Source organism: Physeter macrocephalus, chromosome 1 (assembly GCF_002837175.3).
Source record: "Physeter macrocephalus isolate SW-GA chromosome 1, ASM283717v5, whole genome shotgun sequence".
NCBI classification, from domain to species: domain Eukaryota; kingdom Metazoa; phylum Chordata; class Mammalia; order Artiodactyla; family Physeteridae; genus Physeter; species Physeter macrocephalus.
Genome location: NC_041214.2, coordinates 90424585 through 90436721, shown reverse-complemented (window position 1 = coordinate 90436721; position 12137 = coordinate 90424585). Strand labels below are relative to the sequence as shown.

Genomic DNA, 12137 nt, shown 5'->3' with positions numbered 1-12137 from the left:
CACACACACACACACACACACACACACACACCCTACCTCACCCTATGTGTGAAGACCGGACTGTCTCTTCTGTGGAAGGACTGTAAGAAAGCAAGGCTGTGCTCCTCTGCAGTTGCTTTCTGTCTGGTGAACGGGCATGCACACACTAGCCCTGCCACACCTTTTATGAAGCAGCTCATCAAAAAATACTAATTTTCTCACTGAAAGGTCCAGAGCACAACTCACCACAGGGTGGAGATAAGTATTTGCAGGAGTGAGAAGCTGCTGTGGAAGTGAAGGACAAACTAAAAGGCTCTTCTGCTGAAAAATCAAAGGCTGGGAGCATGGTACAAGTTAAGAAGGGGAAAAAACTTCCTTCTTAACTTGTACCAAGCACATCTCCTTTCACACCTTCCTGGAAGGAAAAGGCCGTTTCAACTCCAAACCAACTTTGACTTCCTTGTAAACCAGATTAATTTGGGGTCTTAAAATTCCTATCAATACCCTAGTCACCATGGTTTTAAATTAGAAAGGCACCTGCTCGCTGGATAATCTGCCAAGCACTGGAGAGCCACAGGTGTCAATCAGGTGATGCCACTTTCCAGAAATATTGCCAGGAATCCAGTGAGGAATGGCAGGGAATGTCACCCCCCCTGGTTTCAGCACTGAGGGTGAGTGTTGGGGAACCCAGGAGCATGTACGTTGTGTCCACAATCAAAGGGTCCCTCCCTTATTCTGCGCGTTCTGGAAAGACAGGGATGTTACCACTTTCAGGAGAAGGAAAAAGGAGGTCGTGTAGAAGGAAAGCAAAAGAAGGGTAAGTATAAAAGAAAGACAATGACAAGGAAGTAAAGGAGAGAAAAATGATGATGATGATGATGATAAAGGTAGAATTGGTAGCCAGTACCTGCCAGGCCCTCTTCTAAGTGCCCTGCATGTGTTAACTCATTTAATTTTTACCGCAATTCTATGGGGTATGTACCATTTCTATTCCTACTTCACAAACAAGGAAACTGAGGCCCAAAGGGGTTAAATGTCAGTAACTTGCCTCTGGTCACACACCTAGAAGTTTAGAGCTAGGTAGAGGAAGGTGAGGACGGAAGAGGGAGAGAGGTTTATGGTGTCAACTTATATTCAGCTTTTTTCTGAAACAAAGATCTTCTGCCTGACCTAGTCAGTGAGTCAGTCAAAATATTTATCAAGTAAATACTTATCAAGTACCAAGTGTCAGGCACTCTTCCAGGCGTGGGGCGAGATAAACAAGGCAGAGTCCCTGCCCTCAGGAAGCTGAAATTCAAGGGGGAGGGAGACAGTGATTCGGGATCTCGCAGACAACTGGCTGCAGCCCCAGCACCCCCTCTCCCTCAGGATTCCGGGGTGCTTGGCCCTCCCCGGGCTGCAGGCTGGGCACTGTGGCAGCTCTGGTGGCACACTCCTTGGTTGTCATGGGTGTCGGTAGGGCTGAGATTCTCAGTCCTCATCAGGGATGCCAGCAGGCTTGCCTTGCCTCCGTGTGCCCCTCCTGCCCCTCTACTCCCTAGACTTGACCCCTTTCCCTCTTGCAGGTCAGCCAGGATGGCAAAGCGCTGCTGGATGTGCTGCAGCGTCCCCTGAGTCCTGGGAACTCCGAGTCCCTCACGGCCACAGCCAATTACTCCAAGGCAGTGCACCAGGTGCTGGACGTGGTGCATGAGGTGCTGCACCACCAGCGGCGGCTCGAGAGCATCTGGCAGCACCGCAAGGTGCGGCTCCACCAGCGGCTGCAGCTCTGCGTCTTCCAGCAGGACGTCCAGCAGGTAACAGACTGCTTCCCTGAGCCTGGCATCTGTCTCAGGCAGGCAGGCAGGCAGGTGGCACAAGTCCCTGACCTAGGTGATCAGGCCTGGGAACGCCTGATTTATGGAGGGAGGAGGGCAGTTCAGCCCCCAGCTTCACCCCTCCACACCATCCGGACTTGTTAATTGATGCTTCTCACTGAAGCAGCTTTACAGACAGGCCTTCTCACCCTCTGGTGTTGTGAAGGGAGGCTCAATCTGAGAGACAGCAGTTCCTTGCAGTCACGACATTGTTTTCTCTGGGGGAAGCTTGACCGTCCCTCAGGCATGAGCTGTCTGGACAGCTCCGGGTCCTAGGGGGTTATGTGAGTGCTGTCAGAGCTGGACCCACAGTGTGCCCACTTCTCAATCAGGGGTGCAGGTGGCCTGCTAGAGTTGGGGTGTGGTGGGGTACAGGGCCTTTAGGGGATTCTTTGGCGAGCTTGGATTTGGGAAACCAGATTTAAAACAAGGGCTGTTGATAATTGTATGTTCTGTGATTAGAGGTTACTCCTGGCTTAATCTGTTTTTTTGCGTTATTATAAGAGTCATAGCATTTTTCTTTACCACAAATAATAAAGAAATTGTTGTTTCTAACTATAAAAGGACAGCCTTGCCACAAATGCCCTTTTGGATGAAATGACACATTCTTTTTTCCTCATACTTCTCTGTCTGTCTCTTTGGGGACCCCTGGGAGCTTTTCTTTGAGGACTGATAGCTGGGGGAGGAGGAGCTTATTGGGAGCTGGAGATGGAAGTTAAGGTTTAGCATCATCTCCCTGCTGGTTCACTGTGAGACGCAGGGGTGGGAGCGCTCGTGTTCTCAGACTTTCCTGTGGCCACCTCATAATTTCAAGATTATACATCTAAAATAACATTTCACTCTCCTTCCACACCTCCTGCGGTATTGACCAGGTATAATCGAAAAGTGTGTCGAAATATACATGGAAAATTGAGAGCCAACTGGACATGTCTTTGGAGCATCGGTTCCCCTCACAGCTGTTGTTGGGGAGCCCTTGTACTTGGTATCCTGTGATGGAGACAGGTTGGAAGGAGAGCGGGGCATCCTATCAGGGGTCGTGACGCCCTCTGGGTGTGGGGTCACCACCGTGCAGTCAGTCCCAGGAGTAGACAGGCCTTCAGGAGTGTCCCCCATTCTTGGGCTGCCCTAACTCCTTTGTAGGCCCTGTCCCCTGGCTGGGGCAGTGATGAATCATCAGAGGTGACACTTCAGCCTCAGGAGAGATGGGCACTGCTTATGTGGTGGCCCCAGCTCTGAAACCCTTGTGGGGCTTGCTGGGGATGGAGAAGCAGATGCATCAGTTGTCTGCTCCTGCCATCTGGAATTGTTCAGATCAACGTATCATCTCTGAGCACAGGAGAGCACAGGATTGGTCTGTGATTGGGACAGAGTTAGGTGCCAGCCTCCAGAGGCACACAGAAGGTGTTACCACTTCAGTGAACTTTGAGTGACTTTTGGAGATTTCTGGGCCATGGATTGTTCAGCTTCCTTGGTGTGGTCTTTGTCTCCCTGCTGTTTTCATGGCTGTTGTACTAGGATGGGCGCTGGAGAGGGGCAGAGGCGCTGTGAGGAGGGTGGGTGAAAGGTTTCCCCAGCAGGGGGGCGGCATCCAGACTCGGACTCTCGGAACGGCTGTTATCAGACTTTTCTGTGGCCATCGTGACATCTACACTAAAGCTGGGGAAAAGTATAATAAAACAACACCGGTGGCTGTACTACGTCATGCTCTAAAAATGAGAGCATTTCTGGAATGGAGGCCCTATCAATTCATCTCTACAAGATGAATCACATTGTTGGCACCCAACAAAAGCAAGTAGAAGATTAGGAGGTGGATGTAAAGGGGTTTGGATTTTTCACGAGGACTGAATTCCCCAGGATGACTGATTCCATTGTTCTTTTCGGGACATGTGAATGTGACTTCTGGGGACACGACATCATTCACTCATTGTCCAGCTAACTCTCACTCACCAAATATCTGACACTGGGACAGATGCACGAAGAAAAATGTGAAAACCAAGGGCTACGAAACCTGGTGTGGGTTTCAAATGCTTTCTGACACCCAAGCGAGCATTGATGGCTGACTGGTGTCTGAGTTGGCACTTCAGAGAGTGCTGAATATAACGCACTCAGTGGTTCCAGTGATGGACTCGGACTCTGGTCTCCCGACTCCCAGCCATACAGGAGCCTGTCCTGGTTTTCAGAATCAGACTGGACAAGCAGTTTCCCTGCTCTGTGCTCCCACGATTTTATTTAATAATACACAAACACACGCAAACAATAATGTTAACTCAAAGGTCAAAGTGCTATTGGAATTTTATAAATTTATCATTTTTTATTTTGCATGCTTCATCTCTTCTTTTCCAGTATCTCCTTGAGAGTAGAAGCCATGGCTGCTGCTGTCTGGCATGATGCTGGGATTCTCTTTATATTTGCTGACTTGAGTTGAAATTATTATTGGAGGCCCCCAGTTTCTGCTTCTGTGAATTGAACACCATCTAACCCTCCATCCCAACCCATCCAGTAGTTGCCAGTGAGTAGCTGCAGTCTGTTTGCAGGAATTGTGATGTGAAAGTCTGAAGGTCCCAGGTATTTCCTAACAGCCCAGGCAGAGGAGTCGGGGACATAACATCAGTGCTACAAAGTATCCTGGTACTCATCAGCTATTCAGCAAGCATGGGTCTGGGCAGTGGGCCCAGCACTGCACTAGGTTCTGGCAAGATGCCTGGTTAGGTAGAAAGGCAACAAGACATACACACTTGAAAATAGAAAGGTCCGTGCTACCCGGGCCTGCCAGGCAGTGTGCAGGGCAATAGAGTGTTGATGGGACACTTACAGGCAGAGGTGTGAGAAGTCAGAGTTGGTGTCTTGAAGGAGGAGAGAATTGATTGAACCATGTAGTCTGGATCCAAGACTCTTGAGCACATTTGGGGTCTAGAGATGTTTACTCTGCAGCCTAAGTGGGAAGCTTGTGAGCGAGCATCGGTGGCTAGGGCGACACAGCATGAATAAGAGCATGGACTCTGGAGCCAGATGGCCTGAGTTTAAGTCCTGCTCTGACAAGTCTTAGCCATGGGACCTTGGGCAAGTGGCTTCATTGCTGGTACTTCAGTTTCCTCACCCCTAAAATAGAAACCATCACATGCCTATCTCATTGGACTGAAGGAGGTGCAAGCACAGCACCTGCCTAGCATGTAGTAGATCCTTCAGCAGTATTGTCTCGGTTTAGTCACATCCTCTTTGAGTGGTACTCGGGTGTCTCCTGAGTCTGATGAGTTCCATTTCATTCAGTGATAAAATCTCAGAATTGCCGGGGACCTGGAAGAGCATTCAGTCTCACCTATTATAGGGTCAAGAAAATTGAGGCCCAGAGATGTAAAGCAACTTGGCCATAACCACACAGCTAGTTAATGGTAGTGCCAGGACCAGAAGCTAAGTCTTCTGGCTCCCAGTCCAGGTGTCCTACAGAAAAACCACACTAGAGAAGAGCCAGGCAGACAGCGATGGAGAACAGAAGAGAGACAGGAGGGACACACACATACTAACGTAGAGAGGGGAAAGACAGACCACATACACACACCCTGAAACAGGGAGAGAGAAGGAGAGACAGAGACAGACAGCGGAGGATGGGAAAGAAAGGGAGAGAGATTTAAAGACAGAGAGCAGAGAAACAGATATACCTGGGCTGGGAGAAGAAAGAGAAAGAGGAAGGTGGGGAGAGAGACAGAAGAGAAAGAGACAGGGACTCCTGCTAGTGGAGAGACGGGGGAGAGCCAGCCAGCCTCTCCCCACCCGACTCCTTGTCCCATTGCCATTTCTGGGGGTGGTCTTTCCCCAAATAGGAATACCTTGCCCAAAGCAGAGTAAAGCAGAGAGGTTGAAACCAAAGATAGACACCAGTGAATAAGAGATTCCATTTAAATATCTGCAACCAGAATTGGCCTGACACATCATCCCTGTGCTAGCTCTCCCTTGGTTCCCAAAAAGTGTCCTCTTAACATTCTCTTCCCCTCTGGGCTTTTTTTTAGAACACCGCTGAGCCTCTGTGTTGGATGGATGTGTTGGATGGATGTCACTCTGTCTGTCCATCTCTTCTGCCCTCTCCTGGTCTTCAAAGGTGGTTTTAATTTTAATTTTAATTTTTAATTTTTTTGTGGTACGCGGGCATTTCACTGTTGTGGCCTCTCCCATTGCGGAGCACAGGCTCCGGACGCGCAGGCTCAGCGGCCATGGCTCACGGGCCCAGCCGCTCCGCGGCACGTGGGATCTTCCCGGACCGGGGCACGAACCCGTGTCCCCTGCATCGGCAGGCGGACTCTCAACCACTGCGCCACCAGGGAAGCCCCGCCTCTGGGCTTTGAGGCAATGGAAATAAGTCTCTAAGGATCAAACTGGAACTTGGGTCCATTAAGCTACAGAAAGGCATAGATAGAGTGCATCTACCATAGTATTGCTAGTGGAATAATTTTCAGTCCTGTTGTTTTTCCAGTTTAGACTGGAACAGTACTAAGCAACAGCCATGAGAGTGCTCTATGACAGCATCAGCTGACCTCCACCTTCTGTCTGTTCTTCTCTCCTAACCCTGTGGCTTCCCACAAGAATAAAGGACTCCTTTCAAGCCCAGATAGACCTGACTTTGTTGAGAAGAACGAGGAGTAGCTAGTCTTGATCTTTCTAGTAGATGCAAACTCCATTCCATTTTTTCATAGCCCGAACAACGGTTGTGAGTATCTCTTCAGGCCATCTGTTCTGCCTCTCTTCCTTCTTCTCCCTCCGTGTGGTGCAAGAATAAATTGGTAAAGTGTTTTGGAACACTTGTGTGCAAGGCCCTGTACTAGGAGTTGGAGGTCTCTGGCCCAAGAGAAGACATATATACCCGAGGATGTATGAGTGGCACGTGGCTATCTGGGTTCAGGGCCAAAGAAGCAAGACAACAATAGGCTGGTGGAGTCAGAGCAGAGAAAGTTCCCTGTGGGTGGAATGGCATTTGCACTGGTGCTTGGAGCTCAGGCAGAGGACACGGGGATGGTATTCCTGGGGAAGGCCAGGAAGTGGAGAGCTAAGTTATAGCCAGGGGACAGGAAGAGGAAATCTAACTGAGTGCCTACCCTTGGCAGCGATAGGAGGGAGGTCAGGCTGGAAGGGTTAGGAGTGGTCTTGGTGGGGTGGGTGGGACATTACCCATTTGAGGCTCCAGTGCCTTTCCTTAAAAGCAATGTGTTTTGCTTTTAAGCAGTCCAAAGGTGAGCGAGGGAGGGGCAGTGATGTCAGAATTTTCTGGCTCAGTGATTTTCCATTCTGAATGAGTGTATTAATATTAAAGTCCATACTTCTTGTACTACGAATGAATCTCACCTGTTTCTATCAGGTTTTTCTGGAGCCTCCTGTGGAAAATTATAGCTTTTACTGTGTCAGCTCTTGCCTGCCAAAGAACGTGTAAAAAGGATTTGAGAGTAATTTTTTAAAACTCCAGATAGTCAATCTTTTACTAGCTGTAGTGACTAAAGCCCCTTAATCATACTAAACCAGTTTGGGCATTGTATAATCCAATTAACAGCTTTGCATAATAAAAGGTGAGCACTTTGGGTTACAAACAGCATGCTTAGTTAGAAAAAAGTGACTGGAATGATGATGGGTCTAGAAAAGAACTCTTCTTATAAGAAGGAAGGATTAAAGCATCTAAGAAGGAAAATGCTCACTCAGGGCATAGTCCCACATAGATGAGGGAACATACACAAGGGGGAGCCATCATGAAAAATCTGAAATGCTGACTAGTTAGTTACTTGGTGGGTATGTTGGGGAGGAGATTCAAACATCAGAGGGATGGTTGGATTCCAACCCTGAGATTTGGTTCCTGGGATTAAATGTGTCTATAAAAGTTTTATTGTTCATAGCTCAGGATTCATCATCTTTATGAGCAATTGAGCATCTAATCACTTCACTTATCTTAATTAATCTTCCAACACAATGAAGCAGGTGATACTTTGGTCCTCATCTTATCAATACTAATGAGGAAATTGAGGCTAAGAAAGGTTAAGTAAACTTACACAAGGTCACACGGCTAGTGGCAGAGGAAGGCTATAAACCCAAATCCACTGAATCTCTAGGTCCATGCTCTTAGCCTCTCTGCTATGCCCTGGGCACTATGTTAGGTGGTGAGAATGCAGAGAGACACGGATCCTGCCCTTGAGGGGTTTATAAGTTAGTGCAGGGCTCAAAGGGCCCTGATAGATTGCTTGGTCCCAAGAGATCAGACTTGCCGTATAGCCGCTGACAGCTGAGATTCATCCCTAAACTCCCTGTCCAGGACGACCCACACAGGCAGTCATACTCACACGCAAACACTCTTTTCCACTTGCTCCATCATTTAAAAATGGCTCTCTACAGTTATTTATCTCTAACACAAATGTCCCTAAGACAGGCACTACCCATTCTCACTTGTTTTTCATAACCATAATTATGTTAACTCAGTGTTGCTGATGCTTGTCTCTGTAGCATATATCTTGAATAATGTCCATTTGCCCATGGTCGTATTTAGCAGTATTAAAGTTCTCAATTAAGTTTTGCTGGTGATAATCCAATCATTCGAATACATTCAAGTAGATAATAGGTGATTCTTTGGGCAGGGTGAGTGTCCAGAAAGTGAGCAGGGTTGAGGCTTGGCTGAATTGGGTGAGGAAGGGAAGGGAGAAAGAGAGGGCTCTGCTGGTCAGGGTTGCTTTCTGATTGGAGTGAGGATGGGGAAACTTTCTCATCTGCCTCTTTGGTGTCACTGATCTTAGAAGGGGTGCTCCATCCCTCTCCCCATAGTAGGAGGCTGGTACTAAAGAGTCTGTTCCAGTCTTCTCCCTGTATCCTCCAGCTAGAATTGGCAGGGCTGGGAAATGGGCTTCAGAGGTCTGCTCCTGATTTGCTCAGACCCTCCCGCCTGGAATTTCACGGACCCTTCGCACTCTGTACCTCACTCCCATTCCTCTCTGCCCTGCTTTCTGCCTTCTCTTCCCTTCCCCACACGTTATAACTAGTGGGGAACTATTGAAAGATTTTGACCAGAGAAAACAGGTGATCAGAGAGAAGGTCTGAGGTCATTTAGTGCCAGAGGAGGACTGTGTTGGAGTGGGAAGATCCTAGGGCCATGGTCATGGGCTAAGGTGATGGGACAAGGGTAGATTTGAGAGCATTTATGAAAAAAAATCACTGGAAATTGCCATCCATTTTGTTAGAAGACAAGGGAGGTGTCAAGTGTGAATATGGGACTGTATTTTTAAAAGTGTGGCTCTTGGACCTGTTGAAGAACCCAACTCAGGTCCAGTTGTCCAATGCACAGCAAAGCCAATCTACCGACACCGAGTTGTAGTGAAGGAAAGTACAGAGTTTATTGTAGGGCGACAAGCAAGGAGAATAGGAAACTCGTGCTCAAAAGACCCAAACTCCTTGATAATTTTCAGGAAAGGGCTTTTATAGGCAACATTAGGGGTGAGAGTCACAGGGTGTGTGATCAGCTCATGGACATTCTTCTGATTGGTTGGTGGTGAGGTAACAGGGTGATGTTTCAGGAATCTTAATCATCAACCTTCTGGTTCCAGCCACTCTGTGGTCTGCTGCTTGTGGTCAGCATGTAGTCACCATCCTCCACTGGATGGCGGTTGTAGTTTCTGCGGAGCAACTCAAAGATATGCACCAGATTGTTATCTACATCCCTTCAGGAGGAGCTGGGAGTCCTGTGGCTCTATTGTTCTAATCACTAACTTCATGAGCTTCCTCTTTGGAACTTGGGGAAGGCCAAACCCAAACGGGGGACTTGGAGGGGCTTTTGTATCCAGGAAGACCTCACAAGGTCCTGCTCCATTTCAGTTCCCCCTTTTCTTTGATGCTCCTCAATCCTGAGGGGAACAGGGGCAGGACAAGAAAAGGAATACAGTTTTGGATAAAGAGGTTAATCATAAACTCGGCAGGGGAACTCGTTTTAGGGGGACTCAGTTTCAGACCCCTGGCATTAAGATCATCTGGGCAGAGTAGGGTCTTGTTAAGAACAGATTATCTGACCCTACTGTATACTTTTTGATTCAGAATCTGTGGGTAAGGTGGTGCCTAGGTTTTCGAATGAACCCCAGGTGATTCTGAAGCGGTCTAAAGTTTGAGAACTTCTGACTTGAGAGATTCAGTCCTTAGTGATGAAAAGTGTGGTGACACCACAAACAGGAATCAAAGGCACCACGTGAGGAGATGCTTTCAGCGAGATGTCAAAGACAAAGACAATTTCCAGTCACCTCAGCCTGTTGGGAAGGGACAAGTGTGGGCTGCCTGGGAGTGGAGGGGTCCAAGGGAGGGAGGTGGCTGGTTTCTTAGCCGGCTTCCACCCAGCATCACATTTGTCAGGACAAAGGACTGCGGTTCTCAGGGGGAAGAGAGTCTGTACACCTGCTAATGAGTTTCATCTGAGCCCTCTCAGAAAAATGATGGCTTTTCCTGCCATAGCAAGACATTTATTTTGATCATACTTGTTCCAAAGAGGGGACAGAAAATGAATTGGTGGTAATTGGCCGTTTCAAGTGGTACCCGCATGCTCTCCAGTCTCAGCCGACGGGGAATGGGGTGGTGCCGGCAGAGAATGAGCTGCTCCCCTTCAGAACTAGTGCTCAGTGTGCTGTGCAAGGAGACAGAAACAGTGATTTGATGGCTGTCCTGGGCGCTCACACGCGTCACGCGCACTTGAGCTTTTAACAGAACAAAATGCGTGTGGACACCGATGGCATGCCAACTCTCCTTCCCGACCTCAGAATATCGGCTTCTACAGAGTCGGGGCTGGGCGCTGGGAGGTAACAGCTGAGGGGGGCCGTTCTTCAGTTTACTTAACACAACAAAACGCCTTGCCCGTTTTATCATGGATCAAATTATGACACAAACTTAATAACATATTTCAAATAAGATGATGGATCAGAGAGAGCCAGGGAGGGAATCAGAGAGTTGGGATTCTGATTTCACAACTATTTGCCAAACAGCTCCCTTTCCTTTAATGGTTTTTGACCTTTATCACACAGGAAGTTCTCACATCAGGTTGAGTTCATTCGCTCATTTATTCAGCAGATGCTCTTTGAGAACATAGCAGTGAACCAAACAGAGCCCCTGCCCGTGTGGAGCTTACATTCAGGAGGGAGAGAACACCATCTCAAACAAACAAATATGTCATAGGTGCTAGAATGACAGCAGGTGAGCTGAATGAATAAGCCATGGAGTGTGTTTAAGAAGAGATTCCAAGCATGTGAAATGGGACCTACAAAGTCCTGGGGACCAGAATGAGCTGCTTGCATTCATGAAAATAGGAGAATGGCCAGAGTACCTGGTGAATAGGGAGGAGGGAAAAGGAGTAAACAGTTTGAAGAAACGGGCTGGGTCCATATCACATCAGGCCTTATAAGCTATGGAGAGAATTTGGATTTTCTAAGTGTGATAGGAAACAGTTGTAGAGTTTCGATAAGAGGAATGTCATGACTTGATTCTTGTTGAAAGAAATGTTATATTTAAAGATGTGGCTACTGTGTGGAGGGAGTGTCAAGAGTAAAAGGTGGAAGACCACCTAGAGGGCTGATCGGATGAATGAGGAAAGATGGTGGCTGGGGCCAGGGTGGTTTTGATGGAAATCAGTGTACAGGAAAGAGTAAGGAAGACAGGCTTGCAGCTAAGCAGTTGGGTGAATTGTGGTGCTTTTGCTGACACAAGGAAAACTGGGAGAGGAGGGGAGTGGGGCAGAAGGGAATAAAGAGTTCTGTTTTAGATATGTTAAGCTTGAGGTGCCCATTATAAACCAAACTGGACAGGAAGAGTAGGCAGCTGGGTACATGAGTCTCAATCTCAGGAGAGAATTAGGGCTGGAACTGTGAATATGGAAATTACCAGCACATAGATGATATTTAAAGCCATGGAACTGGGTGAGATCATCTAGGGAGTAAGAGAAGAGAAAGAAGAGGTCCGGGGATGAGCCCTCAGGCATTCCAAAATTTAGAGCCTGGGAAGACTAGGAGGATTCAGAAAAGTAGACAACAGTGGAGATCAGTGAGCTGGGGGAATTCTCAGTGAGATGGCGTCTCAGGAGCTAAGGAAGAGGTGTTTCCAGAAAAGGAAGGCTCTTCCTCTTAAGTGGGGCTGAGCAAGGTGGGTCTCTCTGCAGGGTGGGAAGGCCGTAGTGGTCCAGGGAGGTCAGAGTGGAGTGGGCTGAGGATGGCTTTGGTGGGAGGGCACCCCAGCACTGGGAGTCCTCAAGGAAGGGTGGTCCAGAGCAGAGCGAGGAGGGAGTCCCTGTGCAGGCGCAGCCTGGTGCAGGTGTCG

General features: G+C 48.2%; 1 protein-coding gene across 6 annotated transcripts in view; it reads left to right on the top strand.

Moving 5' to 3' along the window:
- Nucleotides 1-12137, top strand: part of KALRN (kalirin RhoGEF kinase) — a 683571-nt gene that overhangs the window by 291369 nt on the left and 380065 nt on the right. For all 6 annotated transcript variants that reach the window (XM_055084868.1, XM_055084895.1, XM_055084874.1 and 3 more), the window contains exon 9: nt 1545-1775. In XM_055084868.1, coding sequence (XP_054940843.1) covers nt 1545-1775 — 231 coding nt within the window. The remainder of the gene's footprint in view (nt 1-1544; nt 1776-12137) is intronic.